The sequence below is a fragment of the Dermochelys coriacea genome, chromosome 21 (genome assembly GCF_009764565.3).
Source record: "Dermochelys coriacea isolate rDerCor1 chromosome 21, rDerCor1.pri.v4, whole genome shotgun sequence".
NCBI classification, from domain to species: domain Eukaryota; kingdom Metazoa; phylum Chordata; order Testudines; family Dermochelyidae; genus Dermochelys; species Dermochelys coriacea.
The window spans coordinates 6790547-6806294 of NC_050088.1; the positions used below are offsets into that span (position 1 = coordinate 6790547).

General features: G+C 51.3%; 1 protein-coding gene and 2 long non-coding RNA genes across 7 annotated transcripts in view; 2 read left to right on the forward strand and 1 right to left on the reverse strand.

Annotated features, from left to right (window-relative positions):
- Nucleotides 1–9327, forward strand: part of KLHDC8A (kelch domain containing 8A) — a 31363-nt gene extending 22036 nt beyond the window's left edge. For all 5 annotated transcript variants that reach the window (XM_043500484.1, XM_038379921.2, XM_038379919.2 and 2 more), the window contains 4 exons: nt 3681–3845; nt 6010–6225; nt 7241–7342; nt 8753–9327. In XM_043500484.1, coding sequence (XP_043356419.1) covers nt 3681–3845; nt 6010–6225; nt 7241–7342; nt 8753–8946 — 677 coding nt within the window. In that variant the 3' untranslated portion in view covers nt 8947–9327. The remainder of the gene's footprint in view (nt 1–3680; nt 3846–6009; nt 6226–7240; nt 7343–8752) is intronic.
- Nucleotides 3841–5409, reverse strand: LOC119846362. The gene is made up of 3 exons (XR_005289857.2): nt 5232–5409; nt 4530–4606; nt 3841–3936 (listed from the first exon to the last, which is right to left on the reverse strand). It is a non-coding gene; the product is annotated as an uncharacterized LOC119846362 (long non-coding RNA).
- A 10-nt stretch (nt 9328–9337) lies between the features above and the next one.
- LOC122457133 lies at nt 9338–10409 on the forward strand. Its single transcript, XR_006276491.1, has 2 exons — nt 9338–9984; nt 10090–10409. It is a non-coding gene; the product is annotated as an uncharacterized LOC122457133 (long non-coding RNA).
- Nucleotides 10410–15748: the final 5339 nt, after the last annotated feature.

Sequence of the window (15748 nt, forward strand, 5' to 3'; positions counted from 1 at the left end):
CGAAGGGCCCCTCTCCACCGGCTCCCCCGTGGCGCCAAGTGGGGAGGATGCATCCCACCACCTAGTGGGCTGACTGGTGAAGGGTCAGGGCCTGGGGGGGAGAGCTGCCATCACATCACATATGCCTCCTCCCTCCGCAGATCACAGCAGCCGCCTCAGCCCGCCCCACTTGCTTGTAGCTGGAGCTGTGGAGCGGCACTGGTGGGTGCGGCATGAGAGAAGCCAGCCACCAGCTGGCAAGGCAGCATAGCGCAGGGGGCAGCAGCCAGCCGCTGCGCAGAGAGACTCTGGGGGAGGCATCCGGGGGCAGCGGGCAGGGCCAGTGGAGAGGCCTGGCCCCAAATATTGGTGGAGCTGGACCCCAGTGCTCTGAATATTGGTGGAGCACGGGCACCACGGGCCCATATAACCCACAGCCTATGCCCAAGGCCCCATTGTGAACTCCCTGAACCTCACGGCCAGTTTAGGAAGAGTATCAGTAGGTGCATTTCCAACAGTCGATGCCCTAATCTTCCTTGGAGAGAGGGTGGCGATTTTCCCCTGAAAAGGGCCAGGTTGCAATACCCTATGGGGCTACTCATGGAATAGGGGGATTCTGCAGCATCAGTAGTGATATTCCAGCCAGATCCCAAAATTTGCACCCGTGCAAATGAACCGACTGCACAAGTGTGAATGCGAGCACTGATGCCTCCCATTGCCAATTCCCCCTGCTTCGGGTACTGTCATTAGAGGCACAAGGGCCCTGGTTTGCACCACTGACTGAACTGTGAGTGCAAAATGCAGGTACAAATTCTGTGGTGCAAGAAAAGGGAGGTGTCTTTTGGTGAGCTCCAAACACTCCTCTTTCCTCTGCCTTTCATAATACTATGGCATTAAATGGACAAACGGAAAATCCTTGTATCAGGGCTCTGGCTTGCCTATCTAGGCATCTTGTTTATAATTTCTAAGTGGAGGCCTGGAATACTGATTTCCTTTGGAATGTGCTGCCATGCAATGAAAAGCCCCAGGCTGGGAGCCATGTTCTCATGCAATGAGCCTGAAGGTCAGTTAGCTTCCTGGGGTGATCTGGATCATGAACTCCTCTTCTGCCTAATCACCAGACAGCTTCTTTGGAAGTTGTTGGGTTTTCGTTTATTTTTAGGTGGATTAAAAAGGATACTGTCCAGGCTTTTTTTTTTAAAAAAAACCCAATGTTTACCACCATCGAGCTGGTTTCATCCCTGCTGTAAGTCTGCTGGCTTAAACACAGATACAGCAGGGATCAATTTGGCCAGAGAAGTCTGGAACATAAACCCTTCCCACAGTATTTTGTCTTCCTTGAGCAGACTAGTTTGTTAGTGTAAGGTTGTTCAGAAGTGCTGGGTGCGGGGGAGGGGGGGCCGCATATGCTGGAGTGTTATAGGGGTGCTTGGGATTGCTGATGGCTTCTTATACTGGTTTATTATTGTAGGGATGCTCAGTAGCGCTCTGCTCTGCGTACACTGAGAGATTATTGTAGGGATGCTCTTGTGGGCCAGGCAGCTGCCATTGGGTTCTTGGATTTCATTTCTGGTAATAAAAAAGCCTAGAAGGGTTTGTGTAGGAGAAACCCCGCCCGCCCCCTGTGTCTGTAGGTAAAGGATTCCATCGGTGAGGACTGCATTTGTTGTTACCCAGGGACAGATGTGGGTGACAGGGAGTCAGCTATCAACAAATTGGTTCTGTGCCTTGTGTGTGTCCTAGCTCTGACACCGTGGCTTGGCTCACAGGACTCACCATCTTTTGCCTGCTTTGAGGCGGTTCAAATGCCCTCCCTAAGTATGGGCTGGAGAGCGCTGTGTTGATTCTGCCATAATTTGAGTGCACTACCTGTTTCTATGACCTCATCTCCTCTTCTAGGGAGAAATAGCCAGGTACTTGTATCCAGCCAGAGTGAAACAACACAGCCTGCTCCTCCACAGCACCTTTAGCACCCTGCCCCCTCAGGGGCCAAGCAGCCCCAAAGGCAAACAGTCACCCCACCTTAATCCCTGTGATGCAGGCTAGGACAGTGGGGTATCAGCTGGGTACAGGGAACACCCAGACCGAGTAGCAGGAGAGGCTATGGGTTAGGATTGAGGTGCTTTGGCTGAGCTCCACATGGGAACCCCAAGGGGGTGCTGCAAGTCAAGACATAAGGCATCAGCAAGGCCGTGTGAGAGCTCAGGCACGTATCTGGCGCCAGCCAAGGATCTTAGTCCTCACTGTCATGAGCCCCATTTCCCCTCACAGAAGGGATGGTCTAAGCAGGCTTAATTCTGTCTCTGTGCAGTGGGCTGATTTCTGGAGATCCCTCCCAGCCCTGCATTTGTATATCGAAAGCAAAGAGCCCCTGTGTGACCACGCTTTTCCCTCCCTCCATGACCCTCTGGCATTATTTCCCTATTCCCCAGTCATTTATTTGCAGCTCCCACTGTGCCACCAGTTCTCACCCCTACCATGTGTGCTTTATCGGGTCTGTAGGGGTCTGTCTACACTGCACCTGGAAGCGAGCTTCCCAGCCCAGGCAGATAGACTTGTGCTAGCGTGCTAAAAATAGCAATGTGGACGTTCCTGCTCTGGCGCAAGCTCAGGGTTTTAAGCCCACCTGATCACCTAGGGAGCCCAAGCTCCAGCCTGAGCAGAACACCCATGTGGTTATTTTTAGCAAGCTAGCTTGAGCCCTGCTAGCGGGAGTCTGTCCACCTGGGCTGGGGGCTCGCTCCCAGCTGCAGTATAGACATCAAGGAAGACTCTGAGATTCAGACTTATGAGTTGCTGGGAATGTGGCCGATCGACACTGGATCGGCTCCATGAAACGCAGATGCCCCTGTCTGCAGTGACCATTTGGTGGCCCAGAATAAATCAGACAGGATGGCAAAAGCAGGCTGGGTGAAAGAATCAAACTAACCCCACCCCTTGGGTGAAGCTGCTTTTCCAGTTCAGAGCACAAAGGTGCTTTATTTGCTGTAGTGCTTAAATATCTGTCTAGGTGCACTGGGAGGGGGATAGAGGAGGTGGATTCATATTCATTCCATTGTTAGGAAAGGGAAGAAAGCCTCTTCGGCAACTGCTTCTAGTTCATTAACCCTTTCCCTGCCCAGGACAAGTGCCATAGTGCACTGGAATGGGCCTGACAGTAGAATACCTACTGGTCTGAGTTATTGCAAAGATTTACATGGCACAGTGGGCACCGCATGAAAACTGAGAAGGTGGCTCCCAAATATTCTTCGTGCCAAGGGAGAGTGGTCACTCTAGACCCAAAGTTACCTGTGCTCTGGGCAAATATGCCCTCTCACTTTTAGGGATGTAAATACTCTATCTCAGAACAGATCAATGGCTCTGAGGTTCTAGAGAGTGCTATTTACATGGAAGGAAGAGAGGCACTGCCGGGTAGTGGATAGGGCACTGAACTGGGGCTCAAAAGTATCTCCATTACCTATTAGCAGTACAAGAGCTATGACATAGAGTTCAGCAGTTCTGATTCCATCCAGTAGAGGACAGTGCAACGTGCCCAGGCATGCACAAACACGCACCTGCATGTTCACACGCACGCAATGCATGCATTTTTGCACCCTGGAGATTGCCCTGAGGGCAAGTGTCTTTTTCATTGTCCCAGGAAATAATTAGGATCTGGATGCATTCCTGAGCTCTTGTGGCCTTTGCTCCTCTGCCCTCTGCAGACTACAGAGTCTATGCGGCTGGTGGGATGGGACTGGACCTGCGGCCTCACAACTACATGCAGCACTACGACATGCTCAAGGACATCTGGGTGTCACTCGCGACCATGCCCACGCCCAGGTATGCCGCCACCTCCTTCCTGCGGGGCACCAAGATCTACGTGCTCGGTAAGGATGGGCCTTGGCTGCCTCCTTTCTTGTTCTTCTGTAGGGGATCTGCTGGACAATAGCTCCTCTGATCCATGTACTCCTGTGAATGCTGAGGGTGAGAGAATTCCTAGAACAGACCCAGACTGACCTAAAACCTCATAGGAGGTTCTGGAAGCTGCTTCCGTCCACCCCCAAGTGGTGATTTTAATGCATCCCATGGGTTTAGCCACCATTAGAAAGACCAGGCCTGCTCTTGCATCTGCTGAAATCAGTGGGATTTTGGCCATTGGCGCCTGCAGACTCAGGGTTGGGTCTGTTATGAGGGAGATAAGTTGCCCACTCGAGTTGCAGACACCTGCACAAGCACCTGGCCTTTGATAACAATAAAAATGCTCTGTCTATACAGAGACTGTTTACGTCTTCAAAGCACTGTACAAACATAAGGGTCTGATCCTGAATAACAAAACCCCACTGATGTCAGGATGTCATTGTCCCTTTGTGGGGAGTAAGTATCCTTCTCCTCCTCTTATAGATGGGGAAACTGAGGCAGAGGTACAGCACTACTTGCTTAAGATCACACAGCAAGTCAGTGGCAAAGCTTGGATCAAAACCAAGGAGCCCTGACTACACTCAAATCCCTAGGTAATGTTGCCTCTCTTAAGGTTGCTGCAGAAAAGAACCTTTGTTGCATTTGAAATTTACCTGCTTCTACTGAACACACAGTGTGCAAGGCCCTGCAGCAAGCGCGCATTTCCAGTCTTCAAAGACATGCCGAGTACCTGAACGGGAAAGACATGTATTCATTTGCATTTGATTTATAAAAAGAATAATATGGCATCTTTTGCCATTAAGTACTTGCTGCCTAGGCCGTTATGGTCTGTCCCTTTGAGTTCTTGGCCATGTTGTGGGCGGCACCAGTGCTGAACCCAATCTGAATTGCAAAAGTTCCTGAGCTGGCAGTACCCATTTTACTGTGAATTAGCCTTGATTACACTGGCACATATTTAAATACCTTTCAGTGCTAGCTATCCAGTGTTGCATCCTAGAGCAGCTGGGCTCCGTGATGGCTGTGCGGCAAGGAGCACCACTCACATCAAATCACATTTTTAACCTTGTTCAGAGAACTGAGTGATCCATTTACTTATTGATTTTAAAAGTTGCCAAGTGAGGATAAGGGCTGGTGAAATGTGCTGTACTGACAGCTTTGGAGGCTGATAGTCTCTGTCTATCTACAGGGCTGGCACAGACAAGCTTCCCCCATTCACTGCCCTGCCACTGTGCCTCGTCCCTGACCTGAAGGGATCCCACGCTGCGGCAAGAGGAGAGTTTAATCTCTATGGCCCCGTCAACCCCTGCCAACAGCTGGGATAGATGGTCAACTCCATTAGTAACTGAGTTTATTACCATTGTTATTCATTTGTATTACTTTAGACCCAAAGGTCCCTCTTAGGAGCAAGGGTCCATTGTGCTAGGTGCTGTACACACACTGAGGAAAAGACAGTCCCTGCCTCCAAAGAGCTTCCAGTTAGAGAAAATGGTCAGAAAATGGGATTTCTTTCCTTTTCTATGCTATAAGCTGGCCTCTCTAGTCAGACCCCATGTCCCATGATGCACCACAGTTTCCCCTCTGTTAGAGGAGGCAGTGCATCATGGGAGTCCCTGGCTGTGGTGCATCATGGGAGACGTAGTCCAACCAGGGAGCTTAGCCTATAGAGGAGAATGGGAGCATGAGGCACCTGAACTACAACTCCTATGAGGCACTGCAGCAACATATCAGATTACAAATATTTTGGGTTTTGAGTGTTGGGTTTTTTGATTGAAAAAAACTGAAAATTTCCACAGAAAGCTGATACTTTTCCTGATATTTTTCATTTAGTTAAAAACCCAATTTTCCATTGAAAAACAGTTTGGCTGGGATGACCAGCCTTGCTTACAATCTAATTTAAGACTAAGATGCATCCAGCGAGCGTGGCGGATGAAAGCAGAGGAGGGAGGATAAGGGTAGTAATAATTATAAGTTGGTTACTTAAGTTCCTTCATATGGTTCTGTATTGTCTGGAACCCGCCTCACGCATTTCAGCTGCCTGGTAAGTTACTCCCAGTTAGCCCATGCTTTTCCCGGAGCCTGGAGGCAGCAAACTGACCCTGCCCTGGGATGCTTCTGTCCCCATGTCTGTCACAGGTGGGAGGCAGTCCAAATACGCCATCAATGCCTTCGAGGTCTTCGACACAGAGACCAGGTCGTGGACCAAGTTCCCCAGCATCCCCAGCAAAAGGGCCTTCTCCAGCTTTGTGCCCATGGAGAACAACCTCTTCAGTCTCGGGGGGCTGCGGCAGGGCAGGCTGTACCGGCAGCCCAAGTTCATGAAGACTGTGGATGTGTTTGACATTGAGCAAGGTGGGTTCCCATCAGATTCAATGCTTGCAGGTGAGGAGCGTGTGTGTGATGTGAAGGGCAATATCTTCTAAGTCAGCAAAGACCTAAAGAGAGACAGCTAGAGCTAGACCTAGGTGGGCTGAGATGGATCTGCAGCTCCCATCGCCTTTGTTGAGAGTTGAGGCACACTGCCTCCCGCAGGATTGACTGTGGATCACTTGCACCCAGCTCTGCAGAAGGAATGCCATCAATAGTTTAAAAAAAAAAAAGGGGAGGGGGGCGCAAACTAGCCATGCAGCCTGCGGGTGGCAAACCCATTGACCAGGCAGCTGGCTCTAACATCAAACTCTCTCCTGGACACTGCCCTGAGAGACCCTGGTCAGCTGTGACATAGGTTTATACAAGCCAGGGCAATGTCAGGCAAACAGGCTTTATGGAGGTGGAGATGCCAGCGGGGTTTGGTTTAGTTGCGCCGCACCTGTTTGCGCACAGGTAAGATCTGCATGGAGCACATGGATTTTCAGCTGTTCTCCCTTCAGTAAGGAAACACCAAGCAGGGCCTTGGTTTCCCCTGGCTTGCTGGTGTGTCTGGGCTCGTGTGAAATGCAGGCATTTTGCTTGGCAAGGGAGGGGATGTTTATGCCAACTTTCTGGAGATGGGCACAGGCTGTAAAATCTGAATTCAGATTTTTCCAGCAGCCCACTTTGGATCCAGGGTTTGGTTCAGCCTGTTAGAAAGATAGAGCAAGGGCCTTTTGCAAAATCGGTATCCTTTTCTGAGCTCAAATTTCAAACACCCAATGCCTGGCCCTTCGGGAGCTGGGATTTTGGCTCAGGTCTATCTCTAACTTCACCCTGTGTGAGGTTAGTACTCCCCCTCCGCCCCCACAGTGACTTTTGACTGAGTTTGTGTCTGGGGTTTGAACAGAACCAAAGATTCTGAGCGAAACTCCCCAACAAACCACTGAGTTTCACTAGGAGGGTGGTGAACTGTTGAGTTTAGCACAGACCGTCTGTCTGTCCTTTCTCTCCTCAGGTGGCTGGATGAAGATGGAACGTTCCTCCTTCCTAAAGAAAAGGCGAGCGGACTTTGTCGCTGGCTACTTGAAAGGAAGGGTCATCGTGGCCGGGGGGCTAGGTGAGGAACAACTGGAGGCGAAGGGTAACATTTTCAAAAGCACTGAAATGACTTAGGAGCCTAAGCCCCATTTTCAAAACTCACTTAAGCACTTCAGAGCCCAAATCCCATTAAGTTTCAGAGAGCCTTAGGGAGATTTTCAAAGGCATGTTGACTTTCAATGGGAGTTAGGTGTCTAACTGCCATGCGAAGCTATGAAAATCTCCCCATTTGTCTCCTGTGTTGTTCAGGCACTTTGGGAAATCTCACCTGAATTGGGCAAGACTCTCAAAGGTCCCTGTTGATTTTGGGTGGCTGCATTTTTGGCTGCCCAGCACGGGACCCTGGAAGGGGCCTGATTTTTCTGTTGAGTACCTGCCTTCTGAAAATGAAGCCTCTTTCGGATATCTTAAGTTGGTCACCCAAAAATGGAGCCATCCGAAATCACTAGTCACTTATTAAAATCGAGGCTGAAATCTTCTTCTGTCTCATGCGATGCTTTTGAGGTACAAATCTCTCTTTCCCATCCCTCCCCCGAGTTCTGGGTAATGCATTACCTGCGAGCTTCCACTCCCATTAGGAGATGACCATGAAAGAGTTCTTGCCCTGCCCCTGCAAATTCATATGGTTGCTGCTGGCTGTTTGGGAGCCATCCTTCATTTAGTTGTTTCTTCCTGGGTAGTTGTGAGGAATGGTGCAGAGGGCTCACTGCATGGCGCCTTCTAGCTGCTGACTGCAGCCTTAACAAGAGCACAAAAAGGCAACTCCATCACAGGCCAGGAAGGGCTTTGGGGTCCTGAGGAGCCAGCGTGGCACAACTGCTATTGTGCAAGGGTGCCGGGTGCAGCTGCAGAGACTAGAGGTCATCACCCATTTTGGACAGCAGGGGGCACACCAGTCACTACGAGCTGCAGCGTGCAGCTGGCTCTGGTTTCTTTCTGTGTCCTGCAATATGTGAAAAGAAAGAAATTTATTCAATGCAAGTTCTCATTGCTTCCTTTCCTGTACCTCAGTTTCCCCCAGTGGGGCTAAGGATACTGATCTGCTTTGTAAAGTGCTTTGAGATGCACCGCTGAAAAGCACTATGTAAGACCTAGGTGGTGGTTTTATTTGTATGATTAACACAAAGCAGAGTGAGCAAGACTGGAAGCAGGAGCGGGCAGTTGGGTTATGCATGACCACCCAGAGAAGTCTTTGTTCTTTGGGCCTGAGTATATGTAGCAGAGAAGATCTCCCAGGCATCCTCATGGGAAAGGGGGAAAAGAGATGACAAAATGAGACCATTTCTGCTTTTGGATCATTGCCCCAAAGTGGTGATTTCTTTTCTGCTCAAATCTGATCCCCTCCCGTTATTTTTATATATTTATCCTGTCTCCACCACACTTTTGCTCTCTTACCCTCGCCCCCTCCACCCCACTTTGGTTCTTTCAGGGAACCAGCCAACAGTCCTGGAGTCAGCTGAAGCCTTCCACCCAGGGAAGAACAAATGGGAGAGCCTGCCACCCATGCCGACCCCCCGCTGCACCTGCTCCAGCATCGTGGTGAAGAACTGCCTGCTGGCCATTGGCGGAGTGAACCAGGGCTTGAGTGACGCAGTGGAGGCACTGTGCGTCTCTGACTCCTAGCCAGCCCCTTCCCAATCCACACCCACTGGAGGGTCCTGCTCTGAGGTCCTGGGAAAGCAGCAGTGGCGGTGATGCTGTCTGGATCAGCCTCGCGTAGTTTGCATCCTGCTCTCTCCTGCTGCACCTCTGTAGCTGACTTCACAGGACATCCCAGCAGCCGCCCAACCCTCGTGCGCACATACCTCTGAAGCTGTTGGCCAGCAGGGGCTCCTGATCGTCTGTTAGCCAGCCTCGGTACCCAAGGGCATCCCCCTTCATCTCCACCCTCATCCAAGACCCCACAGCCCTTGGTCCTATGCCAGCCCCGAATTGCTGAAGAACACACCAGCCTTGTACCGCAGTGCGGGAGATGACCAGTCTAGGAGGAGCACTTTGGTGGGGGGGAGGAATTCACTCTGACCACCTGCAAAGATCCAAGAAGGAGCTTGGCTGAGAAGAGCACCCCATGGAGCCGGAACATCGTGTCCCCTACCATTGGGAAAGGACCCTTTAGATCAGGGTATGCAGGGGCTATGTGCTCATACTCTACTGTGCTTCTCTAACCATGGCTCAGAGCTGCAGCACTCACATGAAAACCCTATGTAGCCAGACACGCTGGTTAACGAAACCCCTCTGACTCCATTGTTTGGGCGGAACCAGCCTTCCTGTTCTGATGTGACATTACGCTTGCCAAGCACCCAGGGTGCAAGACATCCCTCCCTGCACAGAATCCCTCGGCGAGCTACAGGGCAACTTCCTAATCATATAAGCTAGAATGGATGGTGAGCACCATCAGCCAGAGAGGAGCCAGTCCAATGCCTGGATTGACAGCAACTTCATTTCCCATTAACTTGCCCATTGCTTGTGCCCAGAGCTGAAGCCGAGCGTTGCCAGCACTCCTGGGCGTGCTCTGACAGATGGAGGCACGGGGGCTAGATTGAGGACAGTTTGAGGCAAACGGATGACTCTGCATTTAGCATAGAACAGACAGGCAGACCTGCCTTCACTTGTTCTGACACAGAGATGGGGCCAAGCTGCAACATTCAGATCCGATTCCAGGTCAATGCATCCGATGAAGTGAGCTGTAGCTCACAAAAGCTTATGCTCTAATAAATTTGTTAGTCTCTAAGGTACCATAAGTACTCCTTTTCTTTTTGGTTCCAGGTCAGGATTTTAATGCCCATGATGCTCTGGGGTGTTCAGATCCACGATTATTATTTTTTGGCTCACTTCACAGATAAAGGACCATTTTCAAAACCATGAGCTCATTTTGGATTTCCAGTACCCCAAGAGTTTAGGGGATGGCTTTGGACCCACCTCTTCGTAAACGCGTCCCACAACGAAGCCAGAATGCCACAGCGGTCACTTCCTCTTCCTTGCATCTGTTTAAATTTGTATCAGTGGTTTGTGGCCAAATGCTCTTTGATGGATGGGTTGCGATTCTTGCTCCTAGCAGCAGCATAATTAAAACCTGTATTCACTGAGCAAAGGCTCTCTGCAGTGAGAGATTCTGTAGCTCCCTCCCTGCTGTGGAGGGATCAAACTGGGAGCTGCAAAGCTGGGGCATGGACTAAAGGGAGCGGGAGCCAGCCTGGGAAATTCTTATTGTCACTAGACGGACATCAAAGGCCCTGCACTAGGGCAGCCTTAATGCTGCTGCAGCCACCAGCCTAACTTTTTTTCCACCAAATGCATCCGATGAAGTGAGCTGTAGCTCACGAAAGCTTATGCTCTAATAAATTTGTTAGTCTCTAAGGTGCCACAAGTACTCCTTTTCTTTCAGCCTAACTGGCTTATTGTGTACATTTCTGAATAAAGTCATTTGCCTTGGAGGAAAATGGGATTTACCAGTGACAATCCCTTCCAGTCCTGTGCAGAACAAGCCAGGGTATAGCTGCAGGGCGGGAGGGGAGGAAGCTGCATGGCAGCTTAGCCAGCGCCAATCACAAGTGTAAACCGCCTAAGATCCGTCCATGCTTCCTGCCTTTGAAAGAGCCCATTGGTTGTAAACGTGATTTGTGATGGGGCAAGCACTCCAGTGACAGGCTCGGTCAATGAGAACAAAGCCAGGCTCTCCCTTGGCAGGCTGATATAGCTGCCCAGGCTAATCTCCAGCCACGCTGCACTGGGCAGAGCCATGGGAAAAGGTGGCTGCTAGCAGGGAGAGCTTCCCTGATCAGAACAGGGAAGAGGGGTTCGTTTTCTCCTGCCAGCTGTGCTGTCACCATGTTCTAAAACCATCCTTGTGCTTCTCCCGTGGCCAGCCTGCACGGTTTTCAGAAGGAAATCCGTATCTATGCGGCTCACGCTAAGTCATGTTTAAACATGACTCGTACCAACACAGAGCAATCCCTGGGCCTGTCTGCAATAGGGGAAGTTGAGCACAGTTTTCTCGGCCCTTTTATGGATAGGGCTCGGCTGGGTGATTATAGCCGTGGGTCTGGAAGGGTGTTACAGCCTTGCTGCTACCCCCCTGGCCTTCTGCTGCTTGGACTTGTAGCTACTTTGGGATCCTGGGATGAAAGGCCTGATGGAGTGCAGGGCAACTGTTAGTGTGCTCCGAGGAGCAGTGACTGGAGATGCTAAGGAGCCAGGTGATGGATGAGAGGGGCTGGGACAAGGCCCCTGAGGAATTTGTGCCACCACAGGGCTGGGGATGGATGGGTTACTGTTGCCACGGCAGGGTGGGGTGGTTGGGGTACTGGTGCCACCGTAGGGTCAGGAAAGTCCAGGGAAATGGGGCCCTGAGGTAGTTTTTAGCACTTTGAAACAATCCATAAAGGTAGCCGCAATCGGCCAGAGGAGCGGAAACACAGGTGCTTGCAAAGCTCCTGGCACGCCAAGCCCAGTGCACCCAGCTCAGGACCACCGGGTTTAGCTGTTTCTTGGGCAGCTGGCCCATTCACAGTGTTTCTCTGAGGGCAGATGCTGGGCAGCGGGGTCGTAAACAGATTACGCTCCCACAACACTGCAGGGAGCAGGGAGAGAGCCAGCCCAGCGCTGCCGCAGCCACAGCCGATTGTAACCAGTGATAACCGAGCCATTCCTGATTGGCCACCCGTCTTCCCATAGCAGACGCTGTGTGAGACACAGGACCTCTGCCCTCTCAAGGTAACTACACCAAGGCCCTTCTATAACCTAGGGATCGAAAAGAGCTCCAAGAGCACATCTTTTCCAGCCCCTTCTCAGCCCAGTGCAGGACTGTTCCTACTGGATAGTGTCATGTACTGTGTGGCTGTGCATCACTGCCCTCTCCTGGATAGAGTCAGAACTGCTCAGCTGTGTGTCATAGGCCCTATACTGGTAGCAGATAATGGGAATTCCCAAATGGCAGGGACTTGAGCTCTAAGCCATGAGCAAGGTTAAATTCTAACCTTGCAGTTGCTGTGAAGTTCCCAGCATGTGGCCCAATGACAGCGGGGAAATCTTTGTTGTTACAACGTTGTAATTTTTGAACAACTTTAAATATCTCATTTACATATTTTTGTAAAAAATAAAATAAAAAATCACAGAATTTCAAACAAACTGGAAAAAAATCCTTTTTAAATTGTTGCACAAAATATACTTTCCTCTTGCCCAGCACACCAGCTGCCAGGCAGTGTCTGATGCTAGCAGCTCAGAGCAGAGTGAGGGGATGCAGAACATTGCTGGGAACACTAGAGGGCACTTAGGCAGGGAAGGGAGAAAGAGGGTGTAAAATCCAGCGGCTGCTGTCTTGCAATTGTTCGCACCTGTGTAAGGTGGGAGGGTGATGTGACCGGATCTCAGTGGCTGTGCTTTCCACCTGGAGAAGTGGGCCCATCACAGTGAGATGTTGGCATTTTGTGAGTCAGCGCCAATAATCCAGTTTCATCTCCCTAAACCAGATGCTGCAGCTCCTGGGGGAAGTATTTGCTGCAGATGAGTCCCAGCTGTGCAGATTCTCTCTGGCCACACTCCCTGCTCACTAGGAGGTGCGCACTCTGTGCTGTCATGGTGATGTAACTCTCTGGGGCGTGTCTCAGCAAAATAACCCCTGGGATCCTCCCCAGCTCCATAATGCAAAGCCTAGACGTGGATTCATTGTAATCGGGGGATCAGCCTGTCGGATGTGCTGCAAACGTTTCCCTAGTCTTTCTCCAAATGCCCGATTTAATACTCATCACTTGGATCCAGGCCCTATGTTCAGGATAGGGCCTAGATCAGGGGAGGGCAAACTGCGGCCTGCAGGCCAGATCTGGCCCGCAAGCCATTTTGAGCCAGCCCACAAGCCACACCACACAGCTCGGCCCTGCTTCAGCACTCTGGCTGGGGCACTGGGTCGGGGGCTGCCCCGATGGGAGCTGCAGGGGAGGTGCCTGTGGATGGGGCAGCGTGCAGAGCCACGTGGCCGCCTCTCCGCATAGGAGCTGGAGAAGAGACATACCACTGTTTCCGGGAGCTGCTTGAGGTAAGCGCCATTTGGAGCCTGTACCCCCTGAGCCTCTCGCCCTGCCCCAGCCCTTATCCCTCTCCCGTTCTCCAAACCCCTCCATCTCAGCCCGGAGCACCCTTCTGCACCCCAAACCTTTCATCCCCAGCATCACCCCAGAGCCCGCACCCCAACCCCAATATTGTGAGTATTCATGGCCCATCATACAATTTCTATTCCCTGGTGTGGCCCTCGGGCCAAAAAGTTTGGCCACCCCTGGCCTAGATCAAGCAATGGCAGTGAGTCAGAGGCAGTGCAACAGATGGTAGCAGAGGTCTGGGCTGATTGCAGCTGGCTGACTCTGCCTCAAAGGTCAAGGAGTCAGGAGAGGGAGAAAGAGGGAATACTCTTGCTGGGAGGCAGGAATGAAGGCTCCCTGCCAGGGCTGGGGAAATCTGGGCCAGATAGAAGAGTGTCTCCAGCATGACTCAAGACTTCAGTGGATGGGCCAGCACCACGATGCCTTTTGCTCTGGTCTGTCACGTGCCATGTGGGCTTTCGAGCTGGTTGGGGTAGTTGGTCGTGGGTCACATCCTGAAGCCCAAAGGCAGTCGATAGCCCAAAATGCAGCAAGGGAACATGCAGAAATCCAGGGGCAGAGAGGCCTAGCAAACCCACCCAGTCGCCACGACTGAGTTCCCAGCCACTCTAGCGAGTTGCCTTGCTAATCTTTGAGCCTGGCAAAGGAGCAGGACTGTCTTGGGGTTGCTTTATTGTGCCACTTTGAGGACACCTAGCGGCTTTTTGGGTTATCGCATTTGGAATTCTCTAATGAGGTATTTCTAATACAAGGAGCCCTCATCCAGTGCATCTCTGCAGAGAAGGAAGGTAGTTGAAACAAGGGATACCGGCAGGGGACATACAGAGTATCCTGTTCCATTGTAGCTGCATAGACATGAGAGGGAGTGGGGTGGCTGGCTCAGAGACTAGGTAATGGGCTATGCTGAGCTGTCACCATGTCAGATCCAGCTCTGCTCAGTAATAACCTGACTACTTAGCACTGCAGAGGGTTTGAAGGAGTTCCCTAGGCCTGAGCCATTCTTTTTAGGTGATAAATCAGAGCTTGATCAGGGTGCCTGTGATCCAGATCTGAATGCTGTGGCTTGAGCCTTCTCTGGAAAGTTGTTGCAGAGGCCGTGGGAGAAAACCATTCCCGTCTGTTTGTATTTGCCATTGAGCAGTGAAATTGGTGGCCCCTTTTTGAAGTGTTGTCCTGCCAGCCGTAAGTCTCCGTCCCCTCTGATCTCAGACTGCCACCTGGTACAGATGAAAGGGCGGGGAGATATTTACTCTGCAGCTAGCAACCCCGGAGCTAATTAGTTACATCCCCCCTGGATAAACACAAATGGCAGCAGGTATGGCCTGTCTGATCACACCCTGCAGCAGGTTCCCACCATGATTTAGGAAGTAGGGCCCAGATCCTCAAATGTATTTAGGCCTCTAACTTCTACTGGTTTCAAGGGAAGTTAGGAACCTAAATACCTTTGAGGTTCTAGGTCTAGGAGCCCATGATCGAGGAGCTCAGGGATCCCAAAGAGCAGCCTCTTTGAGAAGATAGTCTCGGCTGTGGTGGGCTTCTGTTTTTTTCTGGCCCAACCCGGGGAAATGCTGAGCCCTGTTTGTTGAGCACCGTGGACAGTGGTAGGAGTTGGGAGCGCTCAGTGCTCGACAGGGCAGGGCCTTCCTGCAGGGAAGGAGCTAGATAAACGCAAAATAGAAACTGCAATACGGGATGGTCTCACCAACAGCTGAGATGCAGTTACCTCTGGGGCGGAAGGCAGCAGTGCTCAGGAATGCCACGCAGCCACTGAAGATGGGAAGTGAAGGAGAACGCTGAAGCCAGGTGAAGCTACAGGATCAATTTAGGTTGCCCCATTGCAGATCCAGAGAGGGTGGGACCGATAACTCTGCCATAAGCACCAGAACTTGGGCCCTCTTGGTACCATGCTGGGGCATTGGGAAGAGCATCGCAGCAAATTGCTGTTTTCCCTGCAGGCCTCCCTTCCAAATATGGAGCAGGCACAGCCCGGTTTAGCATGTGCGAGCTGATGTAATGGCAAACTGAGCTGATGTAGCTGTGGTCACAGATACTGTTGAAGGGAAGGGGAGGGAAATGTCAACAAATTATTCAGACCCAGGGGAATAATAAGCGAGGTGGGAAGGAGGAAATGACCGGAGTGTTTGTAAAACAGCCCGGGATTAGTGCCTGGGGTGGGACACTGGTGGTTCTAATTTGCTAAGTGGTGCGTGAAACTAGTCAAGGCTAAGAAACTTCTCTCTGAACTCCACGTGGGAAATTCCATGAAGCACACATCCCACAACAGCACAGCCCGCTACAGCGGGCAATGGTGCAGTCCGGTAGAATTGCGAGTC